The following is a 26,013-nucleotide window of genomic DNA, read 5'->3' as shown; positions in this document are numbered from 1 at the left end:
TCACGAGTCCACCAGTGTTCCTCCCAGTACTTCTTTCGCATGTTCTCTAGGGGCTTTAGATAATCCACACAGACTAAAAATGCAGGGAAAACAACTTCTCCCACTCTGTGACCTCAGACTGGTTTCCTGGTGCCGCTGTTCTCTATTTTCATAATCTTGAGTCTATTCGCAAGGCTGTAGCCTTAATTCATGCTGCTGGTCAGCACTCAGGTGGATCATTACAGCTCCTCATTACTTGAGATCTGGCATCTTTCCCTTCTAATCTACTAATCTGAGTAAAAATCCCATTTTGCATTCTTTCACTGCTATCACCCTCAGGAAAGAATCCAAACTCCTTGCTGTTACATTCAAGGCCCTTCAGGAATTGAACTGTGTCTCCACCAGGATCATTTCTGAAAAAGTCCCCCGCATGAGGAACCCCTTGCTGCAGCCAAATTGAATGACCTGCAGCAACTCCTTGGATTTGGCTTGCATGGTCCTACCTTTGCCTTTGTTCAAGCTGCTTCTCCTGCCTGGGGCACCCTTCCTCTTCAAACATTTACATTCATGGAGAACTTCTATGCATCCTTCAAGACTTGGCTCAAGGTTCTCTAAAACTAAAATTGTAACAAAACACATTAGTATGTTGTCAGCTCCTTGAAGGCAGGGACCACGTTACATTCAAGCTTGTTCCTACCTTAATATTTACTCTCCTATTATTCTTCCTGGGCTTCTTTCGATTATTTGGCCATGCCATGTCTCAGTTCAAATGTCACCTCTGCAGAAAGGCAGTGTCTGCAGCCCCGATCTAAAGTAGCACCACCTCATTAACCCAATCACTCTGTTTCATTTCCAGTGAAGCATCTGTCATGATTAGAAATGATCTTGTTTTTCTCCATGTTAATTTGTTGCCCTCCCCAATTCTCCCACCCCTCACTAGAACATATTCCCCTGCCCAGGATACAGGACATTGTCTACTTATTCACTGATGTAGCTCTAGTGTCTACAACAGTGCCTGGCACATAGTAGTATCAATAAATCTCTTTGGAATAAGCATATTATACGTAGAGTTTGCATCTGAAGGAATACTTACATAGAGGAGTATTTTATGAGGTGTTTTCCCAGTGAGTCTAAATAAAAAGGCAGTCATCCAAATCTACCTCTCTCTTGTTTCCACCTCTCTAGGAACTATGCCCTGAGTCACTATTTGAATGTTGTTACCTTTTCCCTTTTATAGCTTTTCTTTGCAGGTTAAGCATCAGTTAAGGCCTTGTCAAGGCCTTTTAGAGTACAGCCACTGGAGCCACACTTGCTCAAATCCAAGCTCTGGCCAAGTATGGCTTTGGCCCAGCCAAACTGGATGACCCGCAGCAACTTCTTGGATTTGGCTTGCATGCTTCTGCCTTTGTTCAAGCTGCTTATCTGTGCTTCAGTTTCCACATTTATAAAATGATTCCTGCTTCATAAAATTATTGGGATGATTACAAGAATTTGTACAAAACACTCAGAATAGCGCCAGTCATAGTAAATGCAGTATATATGTTAGTCAAACAATACTGTTTTCTGTCATGTAGGGGCAGGACACAATTGACAAATCCAAAATACAGAAGCATCTGTGGAAATGGAATGTGGTATGGAAAGTATGTGTGACAGAGAAGTGAGAGCAGCTGGGCATTTGCTTCCAGGAATTCAAAACAATTTATTAATTTTACACTTAGATATTGGTAATGCACACAGAGAGAGGAAATCTGAACGTTATTTAGAGCACCCCCATGATTTTGTGTTGAATGTTATAAATTTTATTTTAAAATAGCTCAAAACTCATCTTGCATTTTAATATTTTAAAATAAAATCTATAATATCAAAATCTTGAGCATTTAAAAAATTGTAAAAACCATGATTCAAGTCAACAATTCTGTGCTTTGAGATTTGATTGCTAAACAGGATTTCATTTGTCTATGAAGAATATACTCTGTTCCTTTCTGGCTTTTTCAATGCTTTCAAAAGTGATCATTCCTTTTGGCAGCTGCAATTTACTCTTTTCTGTTTCCAGTATGTCCTCAGCTTCACCTTAAATAAAGTACAGAAATACACAAGGTGACAAAGGGGTCATCAGCAATTTGTGACAAAGCCTGATTGCTATATTCCTTGACAGGCTCTAACAGCGTATGCGCCATGTTCCCAATTTCACACTTAAACATTTTCCTCAGGAGAAGTAATATACTTCCCAGAGGAAACACAGTGATGAATTTTGACAACTCATAAATAAATCAGGAGGTACAGATTTTTTTGACATGTAGAAGAGAAAGAACATCAAGATAAGTAATTTTTTCCCTTGAACCAAAGTCAGGATTAGTATTAATTCTGTTTGGAGGGATTTGGGTAGAGAAACCACATATATAGTCTTTCCCATTGTCCTTTAACATAAGTGACAAGAGAGAAAGTAAAGTTTACTACAAATTCTAATTTTTCAGAAAAGCTAATCTTCAACCTGACATTACTTATAAACACTCAAAATAATATTAAATGTTCTTTAGTCTGTATACATACAAATATACAGATACACACATCTTTATAAACAATTCCCCTTTCAAAGAGCTATACAATGCAGTAATTTCTTGGGCCCAGTGACATCTGCCAGGTTTTATTGTTGAAGACTACTTAGCACATTTTTAAAAATTGTATTACAGTACATGTTTACATTTCATAAGCCTCCATTGGGATTAAAAGGTGACACTTTCTGGCCGGGCGCGGTGGCTCAAGCCTGTAATCCCAGCACTTTGGGAGGCCGAGACGGGCGGATCACGAGGTCAGGAGATCGAGACCATCCTGGCTAACATGGTGAAACCCCGTCTCTACTAAAAAATACAAAAAACTAGCCGGGCGCGGTAGCGGGCGCCTGTAGTCCCAGCTACTCGGGAGGCTGAGGCAGGAGAATGGCGCAAACCAGGGAGGCGGAGCTTGCAGTGAGCTGAGATCCGGCCACTGCACTCCGGTCTGGGGGACGGAGCGAGACTCCGCCTCAAAAAAAAAAAAAAAAAAAAAAAAAAGTGACACTTTCTGTGAGTACTCCTCTTTTAACACACTATTTTATTTTATTGAGACAGAGTCTAACTCTGTCGCCCAGGCTGGAGTACAGTGGTGCAATCTCAGCTCACTGCAGCCTCTGTCTCCTCAGTTCAAGCGATTCTTGTGCCTCAGCCTCCTGAGCAGCTGGGACTACAGGCAGTATACACTGACTAATTTTGTACTTTTCATAGAGACAGGATTTCACCATGTTGGACAGGCTAGTCTCAAACTCAAGTGATTTGCCCGCCTTGGCCTCCCAAAGTGCTGGGATTACAGGTGTGAGCCACTGCACCTGGCCTTCTTTTAACACGCTATTAATTGTACTCCAAACCCAACAAAACAGACCATAGTTTTCAAATTATGAGAGCATTTCAATCGTCTGCAGATATCTTCTTTTTTTTACCTCTGTCTCAAATAGCAAGTAAAAATCATGATAAAATTACATATAATTAGGTTGGCCATTGATGACAGACTAGATGTTTTCCATGTGAGAGAGCCTTTCTTTCTGTCAGTAAATTCTCATCATGTGTTTACAGAATGGCTGATAATAAACTCAGTCGAATAGGGATTATATATTTTAGAGTCATCACTATTAACATGGAAAAAAACTATAATCTACATTTTCTAATGTGATAAGTTTTCTGATGAATTCAAATTTTTTTTAAACAGGAAATTCCCACAAATATTTCCTATTAAATTTCTGTGCCAGCTGTGTCAAATTCCAGGGCAATAAAAATCAGGATTATGTGACAGCAGCAGTGTGCAGGTGAATATTTACCAACCAGTTCTCTGAAAATAAAATGTATATAAATTTATAATATATATGCTAATTTACATGTTATACATGTTCATTATACATAAAAATATGTATCATAATAAAATGTACATAAAATTCCACATAGCAAATTGATTCTCACAAATGCTTTCACTGATTTTTATGGAATGCTTGAATCCTTGGCCAGCCTATGTTGCAGTAGATGAGAGAGTATAATGGATGACGGTTGGTGTTTTCATTCACACTAATGAGTAGGACAAAAGTGAAACAATGAGTTGTTTTATTGAAGACAAATGTTGGAACTTCATTTATTTGAGAATGATGTAAAAACTTATTTGCTGAACTGGATAATAGTTTTTCAATATTAGAAGAATATTTCACCAACTTTTATGCTATTTACAATGGAATAGTTACAGACAAAGCACACTTTTAAGCTTAATCTGCATTATTAGCATTTTCTTCATCAATTTTTAAAATCTAGACCATAGGTTGGCAAACTGTCTTAAAGGGCCAGACAGTAAATATTACAGGCTTGTGGGCTCATATGTTTCTGTTTCAATGATGGCTCTGTCATGGTAATGGGAAGGCAGTCACAGACAATACATGAATGAATGAGCATGGATGTGTTCCAATAAAACTTTATTTTTGAAAACAGGTGGCCAGCCTCAGGCCATAATTTTTCAACCCCTGGTCTAGACAATCAATAAAATAAGAAGTCAAGCCTTGATGTGGCAACCACAGATTTCCATTGTGTAAATACTCCCACCAAGACCAACTTCAGACTATCAATGGGATGTCACTGAAACTGGACGGTAGCTGTATTTTGTTTTGTCTGTGTATTATATCTGCATTTCTATCATATAGATACAATAGCTATAAATAATCAGAGTATGGATAACAGCAAATATTTAGAAACAGTTGAGTTCTGTTTATTACCTTTGTTTTAAACACAATTTAATATTATTTATTTGCTGTAATTTATTTATTGCAAGTTTATATAAGTTTTAATACCTTAAATGACTATGTTTAACAACCGGCTTACACAATCCCTGAAAATGTAGTGATTGGTTCTTGTGAGCTGGTGTAAGCTGGCTCCAGCACATCACTGTGTGAGAGGGAACAGAAATGTTGGTCATTGGAGGTTCAAAGAGAGAGTCTTGTCAGAATCTTTGTAAGTCAAAGGTTCCTAAGGCAGGGATCCTTAAACTGGAAAATAAATCAGCAAATAGAAACTCTAGTTTATCAAAGACTTACCTTTCATTCTTTCTAAAAGGGTTCCATAGCCCAAGTCATACTGGTAGGTGAGGATAAAGCTTAATGGAATAATTGGGACCAGGAAGGCTGGCTTCTTTCTTTTAATCGCTCTATTTCAAGAATTAAAAAAAGAACCAATATCAAAAACTAATCTGTAAATACATACCTGTATACTTAAAGGAAAAAAAATAACTGCTTTTTGGAAGAATGCCTTTTCCTTCAGAAGTTACTTAATACATTTGATAATTCTATGGAAATAGGATTTTCTTACCCAATATCCCTAACCAGATTTTGCAGTTCTCAAGGGCGAGGTCTGTGACTTGTTCATCTTTATTTGACTTTGAAGCTCAGGTTCCTTGTTTTTAAAATGGATAAGGATTGGTATCTACCACTAAGGGATTCTGGAGATAAACATATAGAGGTCTTCTTGCTGTCAAGTTGGTGCTCGATCTCTAACTAATAAAGTAGAGAAAAAGACAGAAGCAACCTAGGAAACTAAATTAACTGTTACTGCCTTGCTTTCACAGAGTTACCCCCAAGAACTAAGGTTAATAGGTTACTTTGCTTACATACACTATTTGGACCAAAGTCTTATTCTGGCCAACTTCATAATAAAATGGTAATGGAAAAGACAAAAAGAAGTAAATGATTGAAGAAAATATTAAATAGCAAACATACCCAGCTGTTAAAGAGATGGCTGCAAAGCCAAAAAAAGTTCCAAAATATTTGAGGAATTCCCGAGACCACGCGATCTGCATAGCCATTTGTCTTTCTCTCATTTCACTCTGCATGATGAGCTGCCTTTCCAGCTGAGGACAAAACAAAAGACAAAGTAAAGTTACTCATCTTTGGAATCTGAACAAATAGTTAGTAATCTGTTTTTCCAGCAGATTCATTCTTCAATTGCTTTAATTCATGTTTTTTCAAAAAAAATCTCAACAGACTTTGACTAAAGTTCCTTTGGACAGCTCTCACCAACTGTCACCTTGGCAGTGAAATCTTCCTGGAATAAATACAGAATAAATATCAATATTCCATTTTTACACCCTGAGGTCTTGACTGCCTGTGGTCTGGAGCTTTAGCCAAGCCTCAAATAAATGTCCAGCTTTTCCTATTGCATGTGTGGAAAGATCTATGGGTCTTTAAATGTAGATACATCTTACTGGCCTTTATTTCCACTTGCATGGAAATCTGCCTTCCAAATCCACTCCAAATTGAAATTTATTTGGGGTATTTTTTTGGTCCATATCACACCACAATATGATAGTAGATGGGTGTTGTTTTGAGACATCTATAGAGATTTTTCTTTGCCACATTTTTCTCACCTCAAGTTCTTCACCACTTTGTTCAGTGCCTTTCACCGCTTTGAACAGAAGGCAGATGGCTCAGAACACAGGAGACTGAATTTCTAAATGGATTTTTAGAAAATACTCAGGAGAAGCAATTGTCTGTAAACCCAAGCCCATTATTTGAAGAGAGTTATATTCTTGACAGAGAAAAGTGTTGTTGGCGTTGTTGTTGTTTTAATTCTAAAATCTTGGCACCACATGTCATTAGCCAAGCTAGAGGGCAGTACACAGGGAGTTCATGATGCAAGGAAGAGGAGAGGAAGGTGATTTAGTTTTCCCTCCATGTCCTCTTTCTACTGAGGGGAGTAGCTGGGAGGGGCAAATGATAGTTTAAATGTAAAGATGGGGCTTGGCTCCTTGGCCTATTTGGGAAGTTAAATCCCCAGAAGATACGAAGGAAGCGTCAGTTGGGTTTGGGAATCCCTAAACAGAGAAGACTTGTGGCCTTGCTTCCTGTAGATAATTCTGGAAGGGAGCAGCTACAGCAGAGCAGAAATGGTTTCAGGGCAGACCTTGCAGAGAGCACACCTAAGAGAGGCCACTTGCGTCTCCCTCAGCGGCCCAGGGTTGTGAAGAAAGTCTGCAAGGTTCTCACGTCAGTCAGCTGAAGAGGGGCACAGAAGGTAGCTATGGATCGAGAGCAGGGGGACTACCAAAGAGTCCAAAACCTAGAGCCAGGGGACCCCATAACAGACACTTTGGGAGTGAACATAAGCCAGTGGCTGGGTGGGGAAGGCCACTGGATCCCAGAGGATCAGCAGCACCCGAGAGTGCTTTTCTGCTGTTTTCTGTTCGATCAACCTGGACAGCACCACATGATGTTCCCTAAGGGCATGAGGCCGTGTTCTAGGCTGGCATAACCATCATCCCCATACTCTCAGGTGCTGCTGATCCTCTGGGATCCAGTGGCCTTCCCCGCTCAGCCACTGGCTTACATTCACTCCCAAGTGTCTGTTGTGGGGTCTCCGGCCCAAGGTTTTGGACTCCAGTAGGCTACCGGCTCTCAATCTGCAGCCACCTTCTCTGCCCCTCTCCAGCTGAGGTGACAACCTTGCAGACTTTCTTCACAACCCTGGGCCGCTGAGGGAGACGCAAGTGGCCTCTCTTAGGCATGCTCTCTGTGAGGTCTGCTCTGAAACCATTTCTGCTCTGCAGTATCTGCTCCCTCCCAACATTCTCCACAGGAAGCAGGGCCATAATTCTCTGTCTGGGGATCCCCAAATGCATCTGGCTAGATGTGCCTTCCCTGATGCTGGTGCCACAAGAGATCACCTACACCCAAGCCTAGGTCATACCAGGGAAACGATGAACGGAGAAGGGGAGGAGGAAAGCTGAATTCAACTATTTTCTCCCAAAGAACAGAGTTTTAAACTACAAGTAACTGAGTAACTTTGACTTGTCAAAATTAAATTTGCTGTCACCAAGAGAAGTTGAGGTTCATTTTGAGTTCAATTAGCAATAAAAAACAGATGTGTTTTTGCACAAGATTATTTAGTGTGTGAAATTCATCCTTGCTACATTACTTATTTACAAAACTTACATACTGATTCATCATATCCCCCAAAGTGATGTAAATGCAGCAATTAATTATTTGTGTTTTTATCAAAAGGCAGTAAACAAGAAATAGAGGAGTCCAGAGTGGTTCTAAACTTTTGCTGCACACCATGAGCATCTGGGGAGCTTTTCAAAGTTCTAGTACCCAGACCTACACCCCAGACCAACTAAACCAGGTGGGATCAATTAAGTCAGGATCTGGAGGTAAAATCAGGCATCAGTATTTTCTAAAGGTTTCCAGATAGTTCTTGTGTGCTGCCAGGACTGAGAACCATCACCAGAAATGAAAGACTCATAGCTTATGCTTTTTTCCCACGAAAGATCAACGTGAGATATCAGTCTGAAAGATATCAACTGGGAACTCTCAAAAGATTGTGAGCAGAGGGCTTTCAGGGTGGTGGAGTTAATCTGTATGGTACTATGGTGGTGGATACATGACACTCTGCATATGTCAAAACTCATAAAACTTTACAGCACAGCGTGAACCTTAGTGCATACAAATTTTACAAATCAGCCAAAAGTGCAAGGGATGCACAAGATGGAATGTGGACTGTGACAAAATAATCTGACTGTACTACAAATGTATGGCACAATCTCACTGAAGGGTTGGGGGAAAATAACTGATCTAACTTTGGAAAATGGTATTTTGACTAAAAACTGTAAAACTAAAGACAGAAAGAACTATACATAAACACTGTACTCTAGTGAGTAAAACTGTCTCTCACAAGTTACAGATTAACAATTCTGAAACCACTTTACATGTCTACTGGAGATGAGCAACAAGTAAATTGACAGCAGATGGTGGAAGTCAGGTTTATTATTATTAAACAGGGAGATAACAAACAAGCAAGAGGAAAAGACTAGAATGAACCATGTGGTACTGGATTAGAGCCAATGACATTGGTACGAACTCATGCTTAGTGCTTGATATAGAGATAGACAAAGATGAAATTATAGATATGCATATCTATATGCATGCATGGATTAGGCATTCATGGCTTAGTGTAAGTACATACGTTTTCTCAGCTCTGTCCACTGACAGGGAATAGAGGCAATAACCTCTTGCAAACAAGCATACCTAACACCCAGAAACACCCAGATATGATTTATACTCCCCCCCCAAAAAAATAAATAAATAAACCAGGGCTCCTTGGAGAAATAGTTGGCCTAGGACTGGGGCAAGAAATGTATAAGAGGAGCCTACAGCATCTTATAGTGCCAGAAAGTCAAGAGATACTAAAATAATAATAATGATGATGGAGTATGTCAAAGGGACACGGGGGTCAATCTGAAAGAGCTACTAATGTCCAAAGCTGGAACAATTTTATCAGCAAAATAAATAACATAGTATTGGATTATAACCTAAAGTATAAAATAAATATCCATGAGTCTATACTAATATAAATGGAGAAGAGACAAATATCCTGTACAGAAGAATCCCAGCTCATTTACGTAGATACTCCTCCTCCCTCTTCAAAGAAGTGGAGCTTAACTCCCACCTCTTGATCTTGGGCTTTGCTTAGTTACTTGCTTCCAATGAGAACAGTATGAAAGGCAGGGTGAGGGATGAAGAAGCTAAAGAGACAAGAAGACTAAATGTAACGTGGCATCCTGGATGAGATTCTGGGATAGAAAAAGAACATTAGAGACAAATAAATGAAATCTGAATGTGGGATGTATTGAATAGTAATGGATCAGTGTTAGCTTCTTAGTTGTGGCAAATGTGCCATGGTAATGGTCAGATGTTAACAGCAAGGCACAATGAATGTAGGGTATTCGGGAATTCTATATGCCTTTTCTATCAATCTAAAACTAGTCTCAAATTTAAGTATATTTTAAAAACTAGTTATGAACAAATATTATATCCTGAGTCTGCTCCCTTACTGTTAAGAATGAAGGCAATCATGTCCATCTTTCATAGATAAATTATAAAAACCAGCAAGATTTACCTGTGATAAACTATGAGCCTAGAGTGAGAAAAAATTCCATGCAGACTCTCTCCAGGAGCAAAACATTCTAATGAAAGATATTTTTATCTGTAATGTTAATTATCAATTAAAATGTTATTAACTACCCTATATTTCATAATATTATGTTTAAAGTCATAGGTCTATATCTGTATACATCTTAAAAGTCAAATTAATAAACTAGACTACCAAATTTTTCAATAGCCATAAAGGGATAAATGAATTAATGCAATTATCAATTTACCAAGAATTGGCATCCTTTAACTATGTGTACATTCATTTTCAACCTTCCTTCTCAATTACTCACACTAAAAACAACAAATAAAAGCAAAACAGAACATGTACAGCAAGTTCTCTTAGTGGTTGTTTACTCAAATCCTAAATACAAAATTTTTATCCTATTTTAAAAGAAATGTAGACCTTTTATAATAATAATTTTCTTATCTCTGGACTTTTTGATACTGCTTTACAGAATAATTTGAAATCAAAATGTTCCTGATTATAACTTCACACTCTGAGAATTTTACAGGCTTATCTGATGCTAGTTTAACAATTAGAGAACCACAATTAATTTTAAAGAGAGCACATAAGACCCTCCACAAACTAGGCATTGAAGGAACATATCTCAAAATAATAAGAGCCATCTTATGACAAACCCACAGCCAACATCACTGAATGGGAAAAAGCTGGAAGCATTCCCCTTGAAAACTAGAACAAAACAAGGATGTCCACTCTCACCACTCCTATTCAATTTAGTATTGGAAGTCCTACCCAGAGCAATCAGGCAAGAGAAAGAAATAAAAGGCACCCAAATGGAAAAAGAAGGCAAATGATCCCTCCTCACTGAATATTATTCTACACTAGGAAAACCTAAAGACGGCGGCCCTTCCTTACACCTTATGCAAAAATTCACTCAAGATGGATTAAAGACTTAAACGTAAGACCTAAAACCATAAAAACCCTAGAAGAAAACCTATGCAATACCATTCACAACACAGGTATGGGCAAAGACTTCATGACTGAAACACCAAAAGCAATGGCAACAAAAGTCAAAATTGACAAATGGGATCCAATTAAACTAAAGAGGTTCTGCACAGCAAAAGAAACTGTCATCAGAGTGAACAGGCAACCTACAGAATGGGAGAAAAATTTTGCATTCTAACCATCTGACAAAGGGCTAACATCCAGAATTTACAAAGAACTTAAATTTACAAGAAAAAAAGAACTCCACCAAAAAGTGGGCGAATAGACACTTCTCAAAAGAAGACATTTATGCAGCCAACAAACATATGAAAAAATGCTCATCATCACTGGTCATTAGAGAAATGCAAATCCAAACCACAGTGAGATACCATCTCACGCCAGTTAGAATGGCAACCATTAAAAAGTCAGGAAACAACATGCTGGAGAGGATGTGGAGAAATAGGAATGCGTTTACACTGTTGGTAGGAGTGTAGACTAGTTCAACCATTGTGGAAGACAGTGTAGTGATTCCTCAAAAATCTCGAACCAGCAATCCCATTACTGGGTATATACCCAAAGGATTATAAATTACTATAAAGACACATGCACACATATGTTTATTGCAGCACTGTTCACAATAGCAAAGATTTGAAACCAACCCAAATGCCCATCAATGATAGATTGGCTAAAGAAAATGTGCCACATATACACAATGGAATACTGTGCAGCCATTAAAAAAAGGATGAGTTCATATCCTTTGCAGGGACATGGATGAAGCTGGAAACCATCATTCTCAGCAAACTAACACAGGAACAGAAAACCAAACACCGCATGTTCTCACTCATACATGGGAGTTGAACAATGAGAATACATGGACAGGGGAACATCACACACCAGGGCCTGTCAGGGGCTGGGGGGCTAGGGGAGGGATAGGATTAGGAGAAATACCTAATGTAGGTAACATGTTGATGGGTGCAGCAAACCACCATGGCACATGTATACCTATGTAACAAACCTGCACATTCTGCACATATATCCCAGAATTTAAAGTATAATAAAAAATAAAAATAAAAAATATAAAAGGAAGCTAGCATATTAGAAATAATTGTACATAGGAGGAACCACATTCTAAACACATTCATAAAACTGTTACATCAGCTCTTTCCTGTGTATTTTCATTCTTCAATTTCTTTGTTTAAAAAATATTAAGAACAGCCATAAAATTACTGACCTCAGTAATTTGTCAATCTGTTGAGTTTCCAAAGGGGCAATTATGTAAAGGTCCACAGACTATTTAATATAATTTTCCCCTTAAGACAATAATAAAGTTATTAAATTTCATTTGGACACACAAAACATTGTATAATGCATTATCCTATGAATTATTCTTACTGCAGTTTTAATTTTGTATTTATTGGAGTCTTCCCTATTTTTGAGAAATAATTAGGCCAACTCTGGGAAACAAATCAGTTTACTACTGTGTTTTGGTTTCCAATGACATTTTAATTTATGCACAATAAATTCACATGATAGAAAAGTTTTGTTTTTATTTGCTTAATTGGGCAATGCCAAAAAGTTACTCTACATGTTCTGCCACAAAAGAGGTCATGTAGACCTGTTTTTTGTTTTGTTTTTATCCAAAATGAGAATATTTTATATTTATCTATGCCTTTGTTAAATTAATAGAAACATGATTAATACCTTCTAAACCAAAAGAAAATCGATGTTTCAGGTAAAAATAAAACATAAACTAACATTGTTAAAACAAAGCAGCCATAATGAAAGTTGTGGCAAGTGGCATTTAACCTTAACTTGCTCTACAGATAAGTTAAATGTTTAATGTCCAGTCTAGGAAGAATCTCAGTGAGGAAATAAGTAGCAATTTGAAGTTCTTTTTGCCTTAAGAAAAAAAGTCCCCCTTTATCAATAACTTATAAAAAATAATTGAATACAAACCAAATTGTAGTATTATTCAGAGGCTTAAAAGCTGTGGTAACAGCATCTTACTATATATCTTCCAATAAAGATTACAACATAATTACTTCCGTTCTTACTTATAGATGTAACATCTTATTATAAACAATAAGGTTGCCATATGTAAAAATGAGAATTTCAGTTTAGCAAAAATCCTGTGTTTTAGGCCAAATGCCATATTAAGAGGTAGATTCCAAAATAAATATTTAGACTTTTTCTAAAAAGATCAGAAGATGCCAATAAGTTGAGCAGCTGATAGAACCTAGGAAAGAAACAACAAATGACCATCCACTTCTGATATGGTGTGGCTGTGTCCCCATCCAAATCTCAACCTGAATTTTATCTCCCACAATCCTCACGTGTTGCGGAGGGAACCAGGCGGAAGTAACTGAATCATGGGGGCCAGTTTTTCCCGTGCTATTCTCATGACCGTAGATAACTCTCACGAGATCTGATGGGTTTATCAGGGGATTCCGCTTTTGCTTCTTCCTCATTTTCTCTTGCCACCACCATGAAAGAAGTGCCTTTTGTCTCCTGCCATGATTCTGAGGCCTCCCCAGTCATGTGGAACTGTAAATCCAGTTAAACCTCTTTTTCTTCCCAGTCTCAGGTATGTCTTTATCAGCAGCGTGATAACGGACTTCTCAACCATTATCTAAAATCCTTGAAAGTCACAGCTCCTAACAGTGTCTGGTAAGTTATTAGCACTGTTAATTGAAGTTGAAGACAATTCCAGACTGTCTATTGAGTAAAAACAATAAGGGTGTTTTCATTTATCCTGTATTTCCTCATTTTAAAGAGTACATATTTCATAGTTTGATAGTTAATATTTCACTATGTCATTCCCAATAGCGCACAAAAGACCTCTATTCTACAATACTTAGGATATCTATAATAATTAGGATACCCTATAATAATTAGGATACTCTATAATAATTAGGATACCCAAGAATCTTGGAACCAAGATGTGCTACAAAAAACAATTATCAGAAAATTATTTTTCTTTGTTTTGTTTGTTTGTTTGAGATGGAGTCTCGCTCTGTCTCCCAGGCTGGAGTGCAGTGGCGCAATCTCGGCTCACTGCAATTTCCGCCTCCTGGGTTCAAGCGATTCTCTTGCCTCAGCCTCCGAGTAGCTGGGACTATAGGCACGCACCATCGCGCCCAGCTAATTTTTGTATTTTTAGTAGAGACGGGGTTTCACCATGTTGGCCAGGATGGTCTCGATCTCTTGATCTCGTGATCTGCCCACCTCGGTCTCCCAAAGCAAATTCTTAAGAAATTGCAGGATGCTTGATTTTATTACAACAGGTGATGCACTAATAAAAATAATAATGTGGCTCACCATGTGCACAGTATATGCAAGTTACATATATTCATATTCCAATATGCCGAGCCTTCCCCCAAACCCTATGAGGTTAGTCTGTGAGTTGCAGAAAATGGAATCCATCCTAAACAGTAGTTTAAACAGAACAAGATTGATTGCAGGGTACCTGGCAGCTACAGAATTTCTGGGGAGCATGGAATTAAGTTTGCATTCTACATCATCAGGAACGATGCAGTCATTCTGGAGAAACGTTCAACCAGAACGTGGGATTCTCTTAGGGGAACTCCATAGTTACTGCCTCCTGCCACAGGTACTCAGGACTAAATACTGAAACGTCACCTCCACCACTTCCAAAATACCAGTCACCTCCGCTACCGTGCTACAAGAAGAGCTAATGTTGTCTCAAAGCTTTTCACTGCCACTTCCACCTCCCAAGTCTCCTTCAGGGGTGCCTACTTGGCAGAACCAGGTCAGATGTAAAACCCAGCTGCGAGGGAGTCTGGAAATTTTCTCTTTGGCTTTCTAGCCTCTGTTGTATAGGCAGGCATGCTATTAGGGAGTTGGAATGGAATCCAATTAGTATTACCTGCCACTGAAGGTATTATCTCAGTTTACAATTGAGGAAACTAGGGATCAGAATTTGAGTGATTTTCCCTGTGGTCACAGTTATTTAGTGACAGATCTGGAATTCAACCCAGGCCTGCCTGCTCCAGAGCCAACCTTTGCCGTCTATTTGTAATAATCATGTTAATATGGAAAATTGGGGTGGAATGGACAGTGTATGTGACTGCCATCTCAAAATCCTTCACCTTTCTAAATAATTAGTGCAAGAATTTTAAAAAGACACATATAATGAGCTCTAAGTTGATCTGGGGTACAGACTGACCCAAATTATTCTATTTAAATTTCTTTGAAAGAGCCTATACACTCACTGCCTCCAATTTCTCACCAGGATTTTATGCCCCTATCCACTGTAGTGTGTGATTTCAGTGACCACAACTCTCTGAAATTAAGCCTTCCATGGTCCCTGTGACCTCCTCTTCCTTGCTTATCTAATTCCTCAGAGAACTAACTGGGAGAAACCATGACATCCAAATAATGACCACATTCTATAAACTCAACTTTCTCAACATTTCTTGAGCAATGGCCTTCTCTACTCTGCTGCACAAATGTGGGTCTGGGGCTCTGAACCAAGAGCCCTGGGAGAGATCAGGTCTAGCTTTTGTCTCTGTAAGAAAATTAGGCCGAGCACAGTGGTTCATGCCTATAATTCCAGCACTTTGGCTGGCTGAGGCAGGAGGACAGCTTAAGCCCATAGGTTCGAGGCTAGCCTGGGCAACATAGTGAGACTCTGTCTCTAGGAAAAATAAAAATTAGCTGGGCATGGTGGCACACACCTGTAGTCTTGGCTACTTGGGAGGGTGAGGTGGGAAGACCACTTGAGCCTCGGATGTCGAGGCTGCAGTGACACAGCCTGGGTGACCAGAGTGAGGCCCTGTTTCAAAAAAGAAAAAAAAAAAAGAATTGTCTGTGCTTAAGGTGGGGACAGAACAGGAAGCTAAAGAAGTTCTTCTAAAAGGGCAAATCTTGCTCCCCTCCCATAACTGGAATACAAAGGGAAAAGGCACCTCCTAAGAACAGCCAGGCACTAGAGCCTTCTCCAGAGGGGGTCCCTCTTCAAATCCCATATTTGTTCACTTTCCCCCAGAATGTCCTTCTCATACACATCCTTTTGGTCTTCTCAGTTCCTGATAATACATCACCTTCTGGGCTCTAACCACCACTTCATGCTGATGACTTCTAAATTCAAATCTCTACCTTAGAACTGTTCTTGGTCGTAGGCTTATATTTCTAACTGTCCTTTGGGATCTCCACTGGGAAACGGAGAGTCAAATCTTATTATAATGTCTCTGAGTAACTCTTGAACCAAGTCTCCTATCTGCAGTCCCTACTCCAGTTCAGACCATCATTACCCATCAATAGAACCACTGAGGTGATCACTAAATTGTGTTTTCTGTTCTTGGTTTCCTCCTCGTCTAATCTACTGTTTATACTACTGCCAGATTCCTCTCTCAAAAATGATCTGGTGTTACTTTCCTGCTTAAAAACGTTCAGTGGTTCTTTAGCTCCTAGGCAAGACATGGCCTTTACAAATCCCATCCCAACTTAACTCTCTAGCCTCATGTCCTGCCAGGCTTTCCCTGGACCTCAGCCTTCAAGCCTCACTGAGGCCACACATGCTCACTTCTCCACACCTGTTTGCTTATGGAAAGAACACACACTTTAGCGTCACATGAAATTGAGTTCAAATTCTAGCTCTATCATGTGATTGTGGGCAAGGTCCCCAAACTGCTTGAGCTTCAGGACTCATGGGGCAGGTTATTTCCAATGCTAAATAATTTTAGGCAAGACTTTAAGTTAGAAATTTCTCATTTAAGCCCGATTTCAATATAAAAACAAAAGTAGATTATGGAAAGTATTCGTTATTTAGTTATCCATTTCTGGAAAATAATACTTCCAACATTCATATTCCCATATGATTGCAAAAATAACATAACATCTCATTATTTTAGAAAATAACCATTAATTCCTGAAACTGAAAAAAAGTCATTATTTTTACATGCTATTATGTTCTGATTTGTATAAATCTAAGATTTCTACAGAAAGGTCAGCTTGACCCAGTTACAACCAACAAATCTTAGATTTGTTGCTATTTAATCCCTGTAGACACTCACCACTCCCCAACTTCAAAGTAATGCTAAATAAAAATCCAAACTGAATAGCCACAGATAGGGAATGAGAGGTCAAATTCAGAAGCATAAATATAAATGTAATTACAATTCTCTACTATAAAACTTTTCTGGTCCTCTTGAATGTTTTTCCTTAATAAGAAAAGACATACATTTTACATTATGAGTTGTTTAGTCACACTGACTTCTTTTGCTGAAACTGAAAGCCTAATTTGATAGTATTGACATGCAAGCTAAGATATGAAGTGTTGAAAACAATAGTGGTTCAGTATGGGCCCCAGGTATGTATGGGGGAGGTGGGGAGGAGCCACAGAAATGACAGGATGGTGGAAAGGAAAATGCATGAGCTTCCAGGAACAATGCAGGCATCACTGGTTTTCAGTCCAGAGGAAGACAATTAGTGTCCCCAATATCAGATAAAACAGAAAATGAATTCCGGATAAATCAAAGCCCTAAATGTACCAAATGAAATGATAAATACATGTAAAATTTTGAAACTGCTTTTATAACCTTCGAGAGGCAAAGATATTTTCAAGGAAGGCAGGGAAAATAAAGGAAAATATGGACACACTTTATACACTAAAAATCAAAAAGTTGCCACTTCCCACCAAAGAGGATGGCTATTATCCAAAATAAAGCAAACAAACAAACAACAAAACAGAAAATAACCGCTGTTGGTGAGGATGTGAAGAAACTGGAACCCTTTTGCATTGCTGGCAGGAATGTAAAATGATGCAGTTGCTGTGGAAAATGGTACGGTGATTCCTAAAACAATTAAACATAGAACTAACATGTAATCCAGCAATTCCACTTCTGGGTCTGCACCCAAAAGCAGTGAAAGTAGGGACTTGGACAGACGTTTGTACACCTCCATTCATAGTAGCATTATTCACAACAGCCAAAAGGTAGAAGCAACCCAACTGCATATCAACGGATGACTCTGTAAACAAAATGTGCATATACACACAATAGGATACTATTCAGCCATAAAAAGGAAGGAAATTCTGATGCATACAACCACATGGATGAACTTTGGAGACGTTTTGCTCAGTGAAACAAACAATCACAAAAGAATAAATTATATAATTCCACTTATACCTAGAGTAGCCAAATTAATAGAGAGAGACAGAAAGGAGAATGGTGGTTGCCAGGGACTGGAGGGAGTGGAGAGTGGGGAGTTTGTGTTTAATGGGTACAAGGTTTCATTTGGTTAAGATGGAAATGTTCCGGAGATAGAGGGTGGTGATGTTTGCACAAGGCAGCATAAGGGAGAGGTGTAGTGAAGGGGCCACGTCTGGGCCCTGCAACCAGACTGTCTGTATTTGCATTCAGCCACCACCACTTATTAGCTCTGTGTCCATGGGTAGGTCCCTTAATCTCTCTGTTTCCTTATCTGTAAAATATGGGTAATAATAGTAACTACCTCTGGGGTTTTGAGACTTCATTATTAATGAGAATAGCATATAAAAGTAGTACAACCCTGTGGCTGAATTTGGAAACAACTATTAAAATTTAAAATGCACCTACTCTTTGATCTAGTAATTCCACTTTCCAGCAGAATTAGCACTCAGTAGAAACTGTTTTTCTCCTTTTCCTCCCTATCATCATCATCATCATCATCATTCCTATGCAGCCATATGTCCTGATGTGGAAAATTCTGTAAGGTATTGTTAAGTGGAAAAAGCAAGGTATAGACAAGGGTATAGTAAGCTACTTTTTGTCATTTCTGTATGTACATACACACATACATACATATGTTCATATTCCAATATGCCTAACTATGTGTAGACTATCTTTGAAAGACTATTCAAGAAACTAATAATGGATGAATCTGAGGAGGTGAACCAGGTGGCTGGGGACAGGGATAAGAGGAAGTTTTCAATATATACCTTGTTGTTCTTTTAGAATTTTGATTCATGTACACATATTAACTATTCTAAAATTTATACTTATTATAAAGAAATAAAATCCCTTAAGCCTTCATTTCAGAATGAATCTGTATTCAGGCCTGAGAAGTTAGAGATCTGTTTCCCTGTCCAACTGCAGGGCAGTGGATAAGGAGGTAATGAAATACAATAAAATGTCCTGCAACTGTTACAATGACGTTCCTACATTATGACAGCTAGCCACAGTACTGGAAAGTGCTTAGATACAGGGTCAAGTGCAAAAAGCATAATATAAAATTCTTTTAGAGAGTACAAGTAAACAACAACAAAAAAAGCACAGAGGAAAAAAACAGAACCACTAAATATGGCTGTTTTGAAACAACAGAACTATGGTAATCTTTTCTTCTTTCCATATAAATGTATTATATAATTTTTTTATTTATGAGTTCTCTCATTATAATAAAAAATCATATTAAAAAGGAAAAATATAAGCAGGGATTACTGGGTAGTGACATAACAGACTATTCATTTTTTTCTTTGTATTTATATAAAAATAAGCTAACAATATTTTTTAAAAGAATAACTCCATAATGGGGCTGGAAAGCAAGAAAGGGTGGCATCTACAAGCCAGAAATGTTGAGAAATTTCTGAAAGAGAGAAAGCAGATGGGATCAGAATGATGGTAAAACCTATAGGAGTTTCTGTAGAAGAAACTACAACCTAAAGCAGACTCCAGGGAGGACCATTCTGCCTATAAGAATGCCAGAGAAACTCCAAGCTTGGAAATAAGAGAAACTCCAAGCTTGGAAATAATTCAATAACTACCCACGTAACAACAAATGGTGCCCCTCCCTTCCAATACATACAGAGGTGGCAGTGTTTGTCCCCAGCCAGATTTTCTCCAAAGTGGCAAATCTCTTGGGGGAAGCTTTTATTCTAGGGGATGGGTCCGAAAGAGAAGAGCTGATATCGAGGCAATTCTGCACTTCGATAGCAGACAAGGAAGAAAGAAAAAATAGAAGGCAGTACCACTGAGGCCTGAGTATGACATCATGCTTCGTCCTAGAGTCAACCTTTGTTCTCTGGCAATTGTGGGGTTTTTCAGCCTCCTTCTTGCTCATCCACCCTAAAGGGAAGCTCTTGTGTTGGCATATGTTGCACATTCCAAAAGGCCCACAGACTGCAGAGAAAATCCATGCCAGCTCCTCAAGATAGTCAACCTGGTTCTTCATCATACATTTGAAAAGGCAACCAAGGGCTACCAGACATTTGAGGGAAACCAACAGCATAATAGATAAGGATCAAGGTGCATAAAGAGAACACCTGGAACAGGAGATAACAGAGGTAATGCAGGACAGAAGAAAAGAACGCAGCCCATGCGATGAGAACCTTCCTTCCGTACTCTGAGATGTACATGCCCCTCATGTGCCAGCATGTTTTCTCTATCTGGCTTGCAGTTTCAGCTCCTGCTAAGGGAGTCCAACAGAAGGTATGATAACACGGCACACAATATGAATGAATCTCATAATCCTAATGTTGAACAAAAGAAGCTAGACACAAAAAAGGATAAACCAGAAGTAAAAAGATCAAAAGTAGATTTAAAAAACTAGCCTGCGCTATTGGAAGTCAGGATCGTGGCTATCCTTAAGTGGGGTTAGTGACTGCAAGGGGCTGGGATGAAACTTAAGGAATATATTCAGTCTGTGTAAATTAATTGAGCTGTACACTTTAACAGTGATAAAAGGCACATATAATTAATGAAGAAGATAGAACAGTTGAGAACTTTTTATAAATCAGACAAAACATTAAATGATATGAAGCAAAACTGTTGGGAATACAAAAAAAATTTTACAAATTATAAATAATAATGGTAGGATTTAACCATCTCTTTCAGAAATATACAGGTCAAATTGGAAAAATGTAGGAATATTAAAGATTGAGCAATTAAATCAAAAAGCTTAATATGTGCATATATGTATAGCCAATAAATATTTTTAAATTCTTTATAAATATTTAGGGAACATTGTATTAGGCCACAATAAAACATTCCAATAAATTCATCAATGTTGAAATCATACAGGCCATATTTTTTAACCACAGTACAGTAAAAATAGAAATAAATACAACTGGATAATGATTACCTAGCTTTAAAATTCAAGAAAATAAACTGAACAAACTATTAGAATCAACAAGATTCTAATCAGAATCAGCAGAATGGTTGAATATATAATCAACACACAAACATTACAAATTTTCTATATGCCAAAATCCATTAATAGTTATTCACAATATTGTAAATATAACACCCAGGAAGAAATACTGATCAGAATCTGATCAGAAATTACTTTAGTGAACTTTACAAGCTCATTGTAAGATTTCCTTGGAGGGGAAAATATACAAGAAAAGAAAATTTAACAATTTAGTTTCTCAGAGGTGCTAGTCACATTTCCAGTGTTCAACAGCCACATGGGAGTGGATGTGTGTATGTGTGTGTGTGTGTGTGTGTGTACACAAATACATAAATATAACCTCATACTTTTAGCCTATCATATTTATATATATGATTTAACAAATAATAGTAAAGAGAATCTACAAACCAATAAAGTTAACCCAATAGAAAAAGGGCATTTCACTGAAGAATAAATACAAATAAAAAATAAATTATGAAAAATGTTCAACTTCATTTGTAGTAGAAAAATAAAATCTAAACAACAAACATCTCATTTTTAAGTCTCATATAGATAAAAATTGATACTATCCTTTGTTGGTGAGAGTGCACTCATGCACTGTTTTGGAGAAAGCAGAAGAAGAGTACAGCAGTTTTAAGGACAATGTGACAGTATCTGTCTGATAGAAAATCTTCATGCTTTTCTCCCCCATGATTTCATGTCCAGGAAGTTATCTACTAAAATATTTATGTATTTGATCAAAGAAATACATAAATACAAGACTGTTCAATATAAGCAGTATTTGTAATTGAACAAAACTGGGGACCAATTAAATGTCTACCAGTAAGAGAATGATTAAATAAATTTTGATATATTCTTGCTGTGGATGAACAATTTAAAACAAAAAGAATAGGCCGGGCGCAGTGTAATTACGCCTGTAATCCCAGCACTTTGGGAGGCCAAGGTGGGCAGATCATGAGGTCAGGAGATCAAGACCATCCTGGCTAATATGGCGAAACCCCGTCTCTACTAAAAATACAAAAAAATTAGCCAGGCGTGGTGGCGAGCACCTGTAGTCCCAGCTACTTGAGAGGCTGAGGCAGGAGAATGGCATGAACCCAGGAGATGGAGCTTGCAGTGAGCTGAGATCACGCCACTGCACTCCAGCCTGGGTGAAACAGCAAGACTGTGTCTCAAAAAAGAAAAAAGAAAAAAATAATAGCTAATATTTATCCTGTATTGTACTTACTATGTGTCAGATACTATTCTATTAACTCATTTAATTCTCATTTAATCATAAATCACAATCCTATGATTTGGATATTAGTATTATCAAATATCATTTTCTCAGTGAGGGCTTCACTGATTCTACTTTTTAAAACTGCAAGTGCCTCATCCCCTGTACACCCTTTTCCTTCCCTGTTTTACTGAACTTTTACCTTCAGATATACTATATAATTCACTTTTAAATTTTATTTTATCTTTTTCCCACTTCTAAAATGTAAGCTCCATGAGGGCAAAGTATCTTTTTCTTTTCTGTTCACTTGCCATAACCTTGGTGCCTAGAACAGTGCCTTGCACATAATAGATGCAAAATAAGTATTTTGGATTGAATGACTCATCCCTTGATGTGGTTTGGCTCCATGTCCCCACCCAAATCTCATCTCAAATTATAATCCCTATGTGTAGAGGGAGGGACCTGGTAGGAAGTGACTGGATCATGGGTGGTGGTTCCCCCATGCTGTTCTCATGATAGTGAGTGAGTTCTCACAAAATCTGATGGTTTAAGAGTGTGGCATTTCCCCCTCTCTCTGTCTTTCCTGCCACCATGAAAGATGTGCCTTGTTTCTTCTTCACTTTCTGCCATGATTATGAGTTTCCTGAGGCCTCCCCAGCCATGCAGAACTGTGTGTTAATTAAAGCGCTTTCTTTTTTAAATTACCTAGTAACAGTGTGAAAACAGACTAATACAGAAAATTGGTACTGGGAGTTTGGAGCCAAATGTTAACAGCCAAGATAATGGGGAAAATGTCTGCAGTGCATTTCAGAGATGTTCATGGCAGCCCCTCCCATTACAGACCCAGGAGCCTAGGAGGGAAAAATGGTTTCATGGGCCAGGCCCAGTGCCCCACTGCTCTGTGCAGCCTTGGGACATGGTGCCCTGCATCCCAGCTGCTCCAGCTCCAGCTGGGACTAAAAGGAGCCAAGGTACAGCTCCCACATGATGTTGAGCCTGTGGGTGCACAGAAGTCAAGAATTGAGCTTTGGGAACCTCCATCTCAGTTTCAGAGGATGTATGGAAATGCCTGGATGTCCAGGCAAAGTTTGCATTTACAAATGTGCAGATGTGTGGCCATGAGAAAGTTACATAAAATGGGGATATATTATTTCTTTTTCACACTGCTATAAATAACTACCTGAGGCTATAAATGCAGAGAAGATCTGAAACACGCTTTAAAGGGGTCATCTCTTGGGAGGAAATGGGACTGTGCTGAGAGGGTGAGCATGTTCTTCACTTGTTTCCTCCGTGTAGTAGGACTGTATTGTTTGGAAGTTGGTCTAGAAACATGGCCAAGAATTGTAGTTTTAAAAAATACATAGCCGGGCGCGGTGGCTCACGCCTGTAATCCCAGCACTTTGGGAGGCCGGGGGGGTGGATCACCTGAAGTCAGGAGTTCGAGACCAGCCTGACCAACACGGTGAAACCCCGTCTCTACTAAAAATACAAAAAATTAGCCGGGCCTGGTGGCAGGTGCCTGTAATCCCAGCTACTCGGGACGCTGAGGCAGGAGAATCACTTGAACCCAGGAGGCAGTGAGCCGAGATCGTGCCACTACACTCCAGTCTGGGTGACAGAGTGAGACTCTGTCTCAAAAAAAAAAAAAAAATACATAAAGAAAAAACAACAGACTAAATTTAACTGACATACCTTCCTAGCAGATCCTTGAGTTGTACCAAATCACAGAGGGACCATATCATGAGAGGAAGAGTCTGCTCCAAGACAGGGCCTCCATACTTGAGCCAGCTCTCAGGCACAAGGCACTCCTCCCCTGGCTTGTTTACCCAGTCACAGACTCAACAGTTGAAAATGTGCACCCTGAAAAAAAGTCATATTAACCTCACAAACTTCCTGTTTTATTCTTAGAGATATTCAGAATTATTCCTATAATAAATCATTGGAAAATAAACTATTCATGAAGACTCTCTATTCATTCCCTCACTTGCCATCCACTCATGGGGAGTTCAGGCAGTCTCTGGATGCTAATGATGGAAGACAGCACCTGCCCTCATCAAGTCTATAGTCCAGTAGAGGGAGACAAGTATTAAAGAAGAAATTTCAATGTTGGTCATCAGAGCTATGACAGGTACACTTCAGGGCATTATGAAAGTACACGGCAGGGCTGCCAGAGCTAGTTAACAGGTCCTGAGAGGCCTCTGTGAGGAAATGATGTTGAAGCTGAAGATCTATAGGAGTTAGCCAGGTGAAGGGAGATAGGAACGAGGGGTGAGAAGTGGGGAGCACTTCAGGCAGAGGGAACAGCATGGGCCAAAGCCTGGAAAGAAGAGTAAGCATGGTGAATTTGAGGAAATGAAATAAATCTTGCAAGGGCTACTGAAGAAAACAGGAGAGAGTCAACTGAGGTAATAGAGGAAACAGAGCAGGACCTGAGGAATTTGCAAGCCATGCTAAAGATATTAGACTTCATGGGGAGCCACAAAGTGACTGAAACAGAACAGTGACATGATCAGATTTGCATTTTAAATGGCCCTGTAAGGAAGAGAGGGGAACAGGACTGAACACAGGAAGACCCACTAGGGAAGTTTTCACTTCAGACAGGCAGGTGCTGATGTTGCCTTGAAGCAGGATGGCAGAGACAGAAAGAAGTAGATGGGCACCAAAAGACATAGACTCAGTAAGAACTGTGGGAACCTTAATGTGGGTGGAGAAGGAAGGGAAGAGTACGGGTTGACTCCCTATAGTGGGTTAAATGGTGGCCCCCAAAAGGTAGGTCCACATCCTAACTCCAGAAACCTAAGAATGTGACCTTATTTGGAAGTCTTTGGGGATATAATTAAGTTAAGGATATTAGGATGAGATTAATTTATATTACCCAAGTGAGCTCTAAATCCAATGACAAATGTCCTTATAAAAGACACACAGAGTAGAGAGGCCAGGTGGAGAAGGCTGTGTAAAGATGCAGGCAGAGATTGGAGCAATGCAACCACAGGCAAAGGGATGCCTGGAGCCACCGGAAGCTGCAAGAGGCAAAGGATTCTCCTCTAGAGCCTTCAGAGAGACTGTGGGCCTGCTGACACACCTCGATTCAGACTTCTGGCCTCCAGAACTGTGAAATAATCACCTTCAGTTGCTTAAAACTAGCACATTTGTTGAGGCAACTCTAGGAAACGAATACACTCCTCAGCTGCTAGCTGGATCAGCAAGTGCAGTGGTCCCCATCCTTTTTGGCACCAGGGACCAGTTTCATGGAAAACAATTTTTCCACGGACCAGGTCGGGGGATAGTTTCAGGATGATTCAAGTGCATTACATTTATGGTGTACTTTATTTCTATTATTATTACATTGTAATATATAATGAAATAATTATACAACTTGCCATAATGTAGAATAGGTGAGAGCTCTGAGCTTGTTTTCCTTCAACTAGACAGTCCCATCTGGGGGTGATGGGAGACAGTGACAGATCACCAGCCGTTAGATTCTCATAAGGAGCGCGCAACCTAGATCCCTCATGTGCACAGTTCACAACAGGGTTCTCACTCCTATCAGAATCTAATGCTGCCCTTGATCTGGCAGGATGTGGAGCTTAGGTGGTAATGCTCACTCACTGCCGCTCACCTCCTGCTGTGCAGTTCGGTTCCTAATGGGCCACTGACCAGTACCAGTCCGTGGCCCAGGGTTTGGGGAATCCTAGAATTAGTGGATACAGGTGCCATTTATTGAGACAGGGAATGAAGGAGAAGCAATCTGAAGGCCAGATG

General features: G+C 39.1%; 1 protein-coding gene across 3 annotated transcripts in view; it reads right to left on the bottom strand.

Annotated features, from left to right (window-relative positions):
• Window positions 1-1,653: 1,653 nt before the first annotated feature.
• Window positions 1,654-26,013, bottom strand: part of PLGRKT (plasminogen receptor, C-terminal lysine transmembrane protein) — a 267,718-nt gene continuing 243,358 nt past the window's right edge. For all 3 annotated transcript variants that reach the window (XM_011937318.1, XM_011937316.1, XM_011937317.1), the window contains exons 4-6: window positions 5,756-5,886; window positions 5,078-5,187; window positions 1,654-2,049 (exon numbers count right to left, since the gene is read on the bottom strand). In XM_011937318.1, coding sequence (XP_011792708.1) covers window positions 1,928-2,049; window positions 5,078-5,187; window positions 5,756-5,886 — 363 coding nt within the window. In that variant the 3' untranslated portion in view covers window positions 1,654-1,927. The remainder of the gene's footprint in view (window positions 2,050-5,077; window positions 5,188-5,755; window positions 5,887-26,013) is intronic.

The sequence above is a fragment of the Colobus angolensis genome, unplaced genomic scaffold (genome assembly GCF_000951035.1).
Source record: "Colobus angolensis palliatus isolate OR3802 unplaced genomic scaffold, Cang.pa_1.0 Scaffold162, whole genome shotgun sequence".
NCBI classification, from domain to species: Eukaryota; Metazoa; Chordata; class Mammalia; order Primates; family Cercopithecidae; genus Colobus; species Colobus angolensis.
The sequence above is the reverse complement of the archived record's forward strand: the minus strand, read 5'-3'. Positions and strand labels throughout refer to the sequence as shown.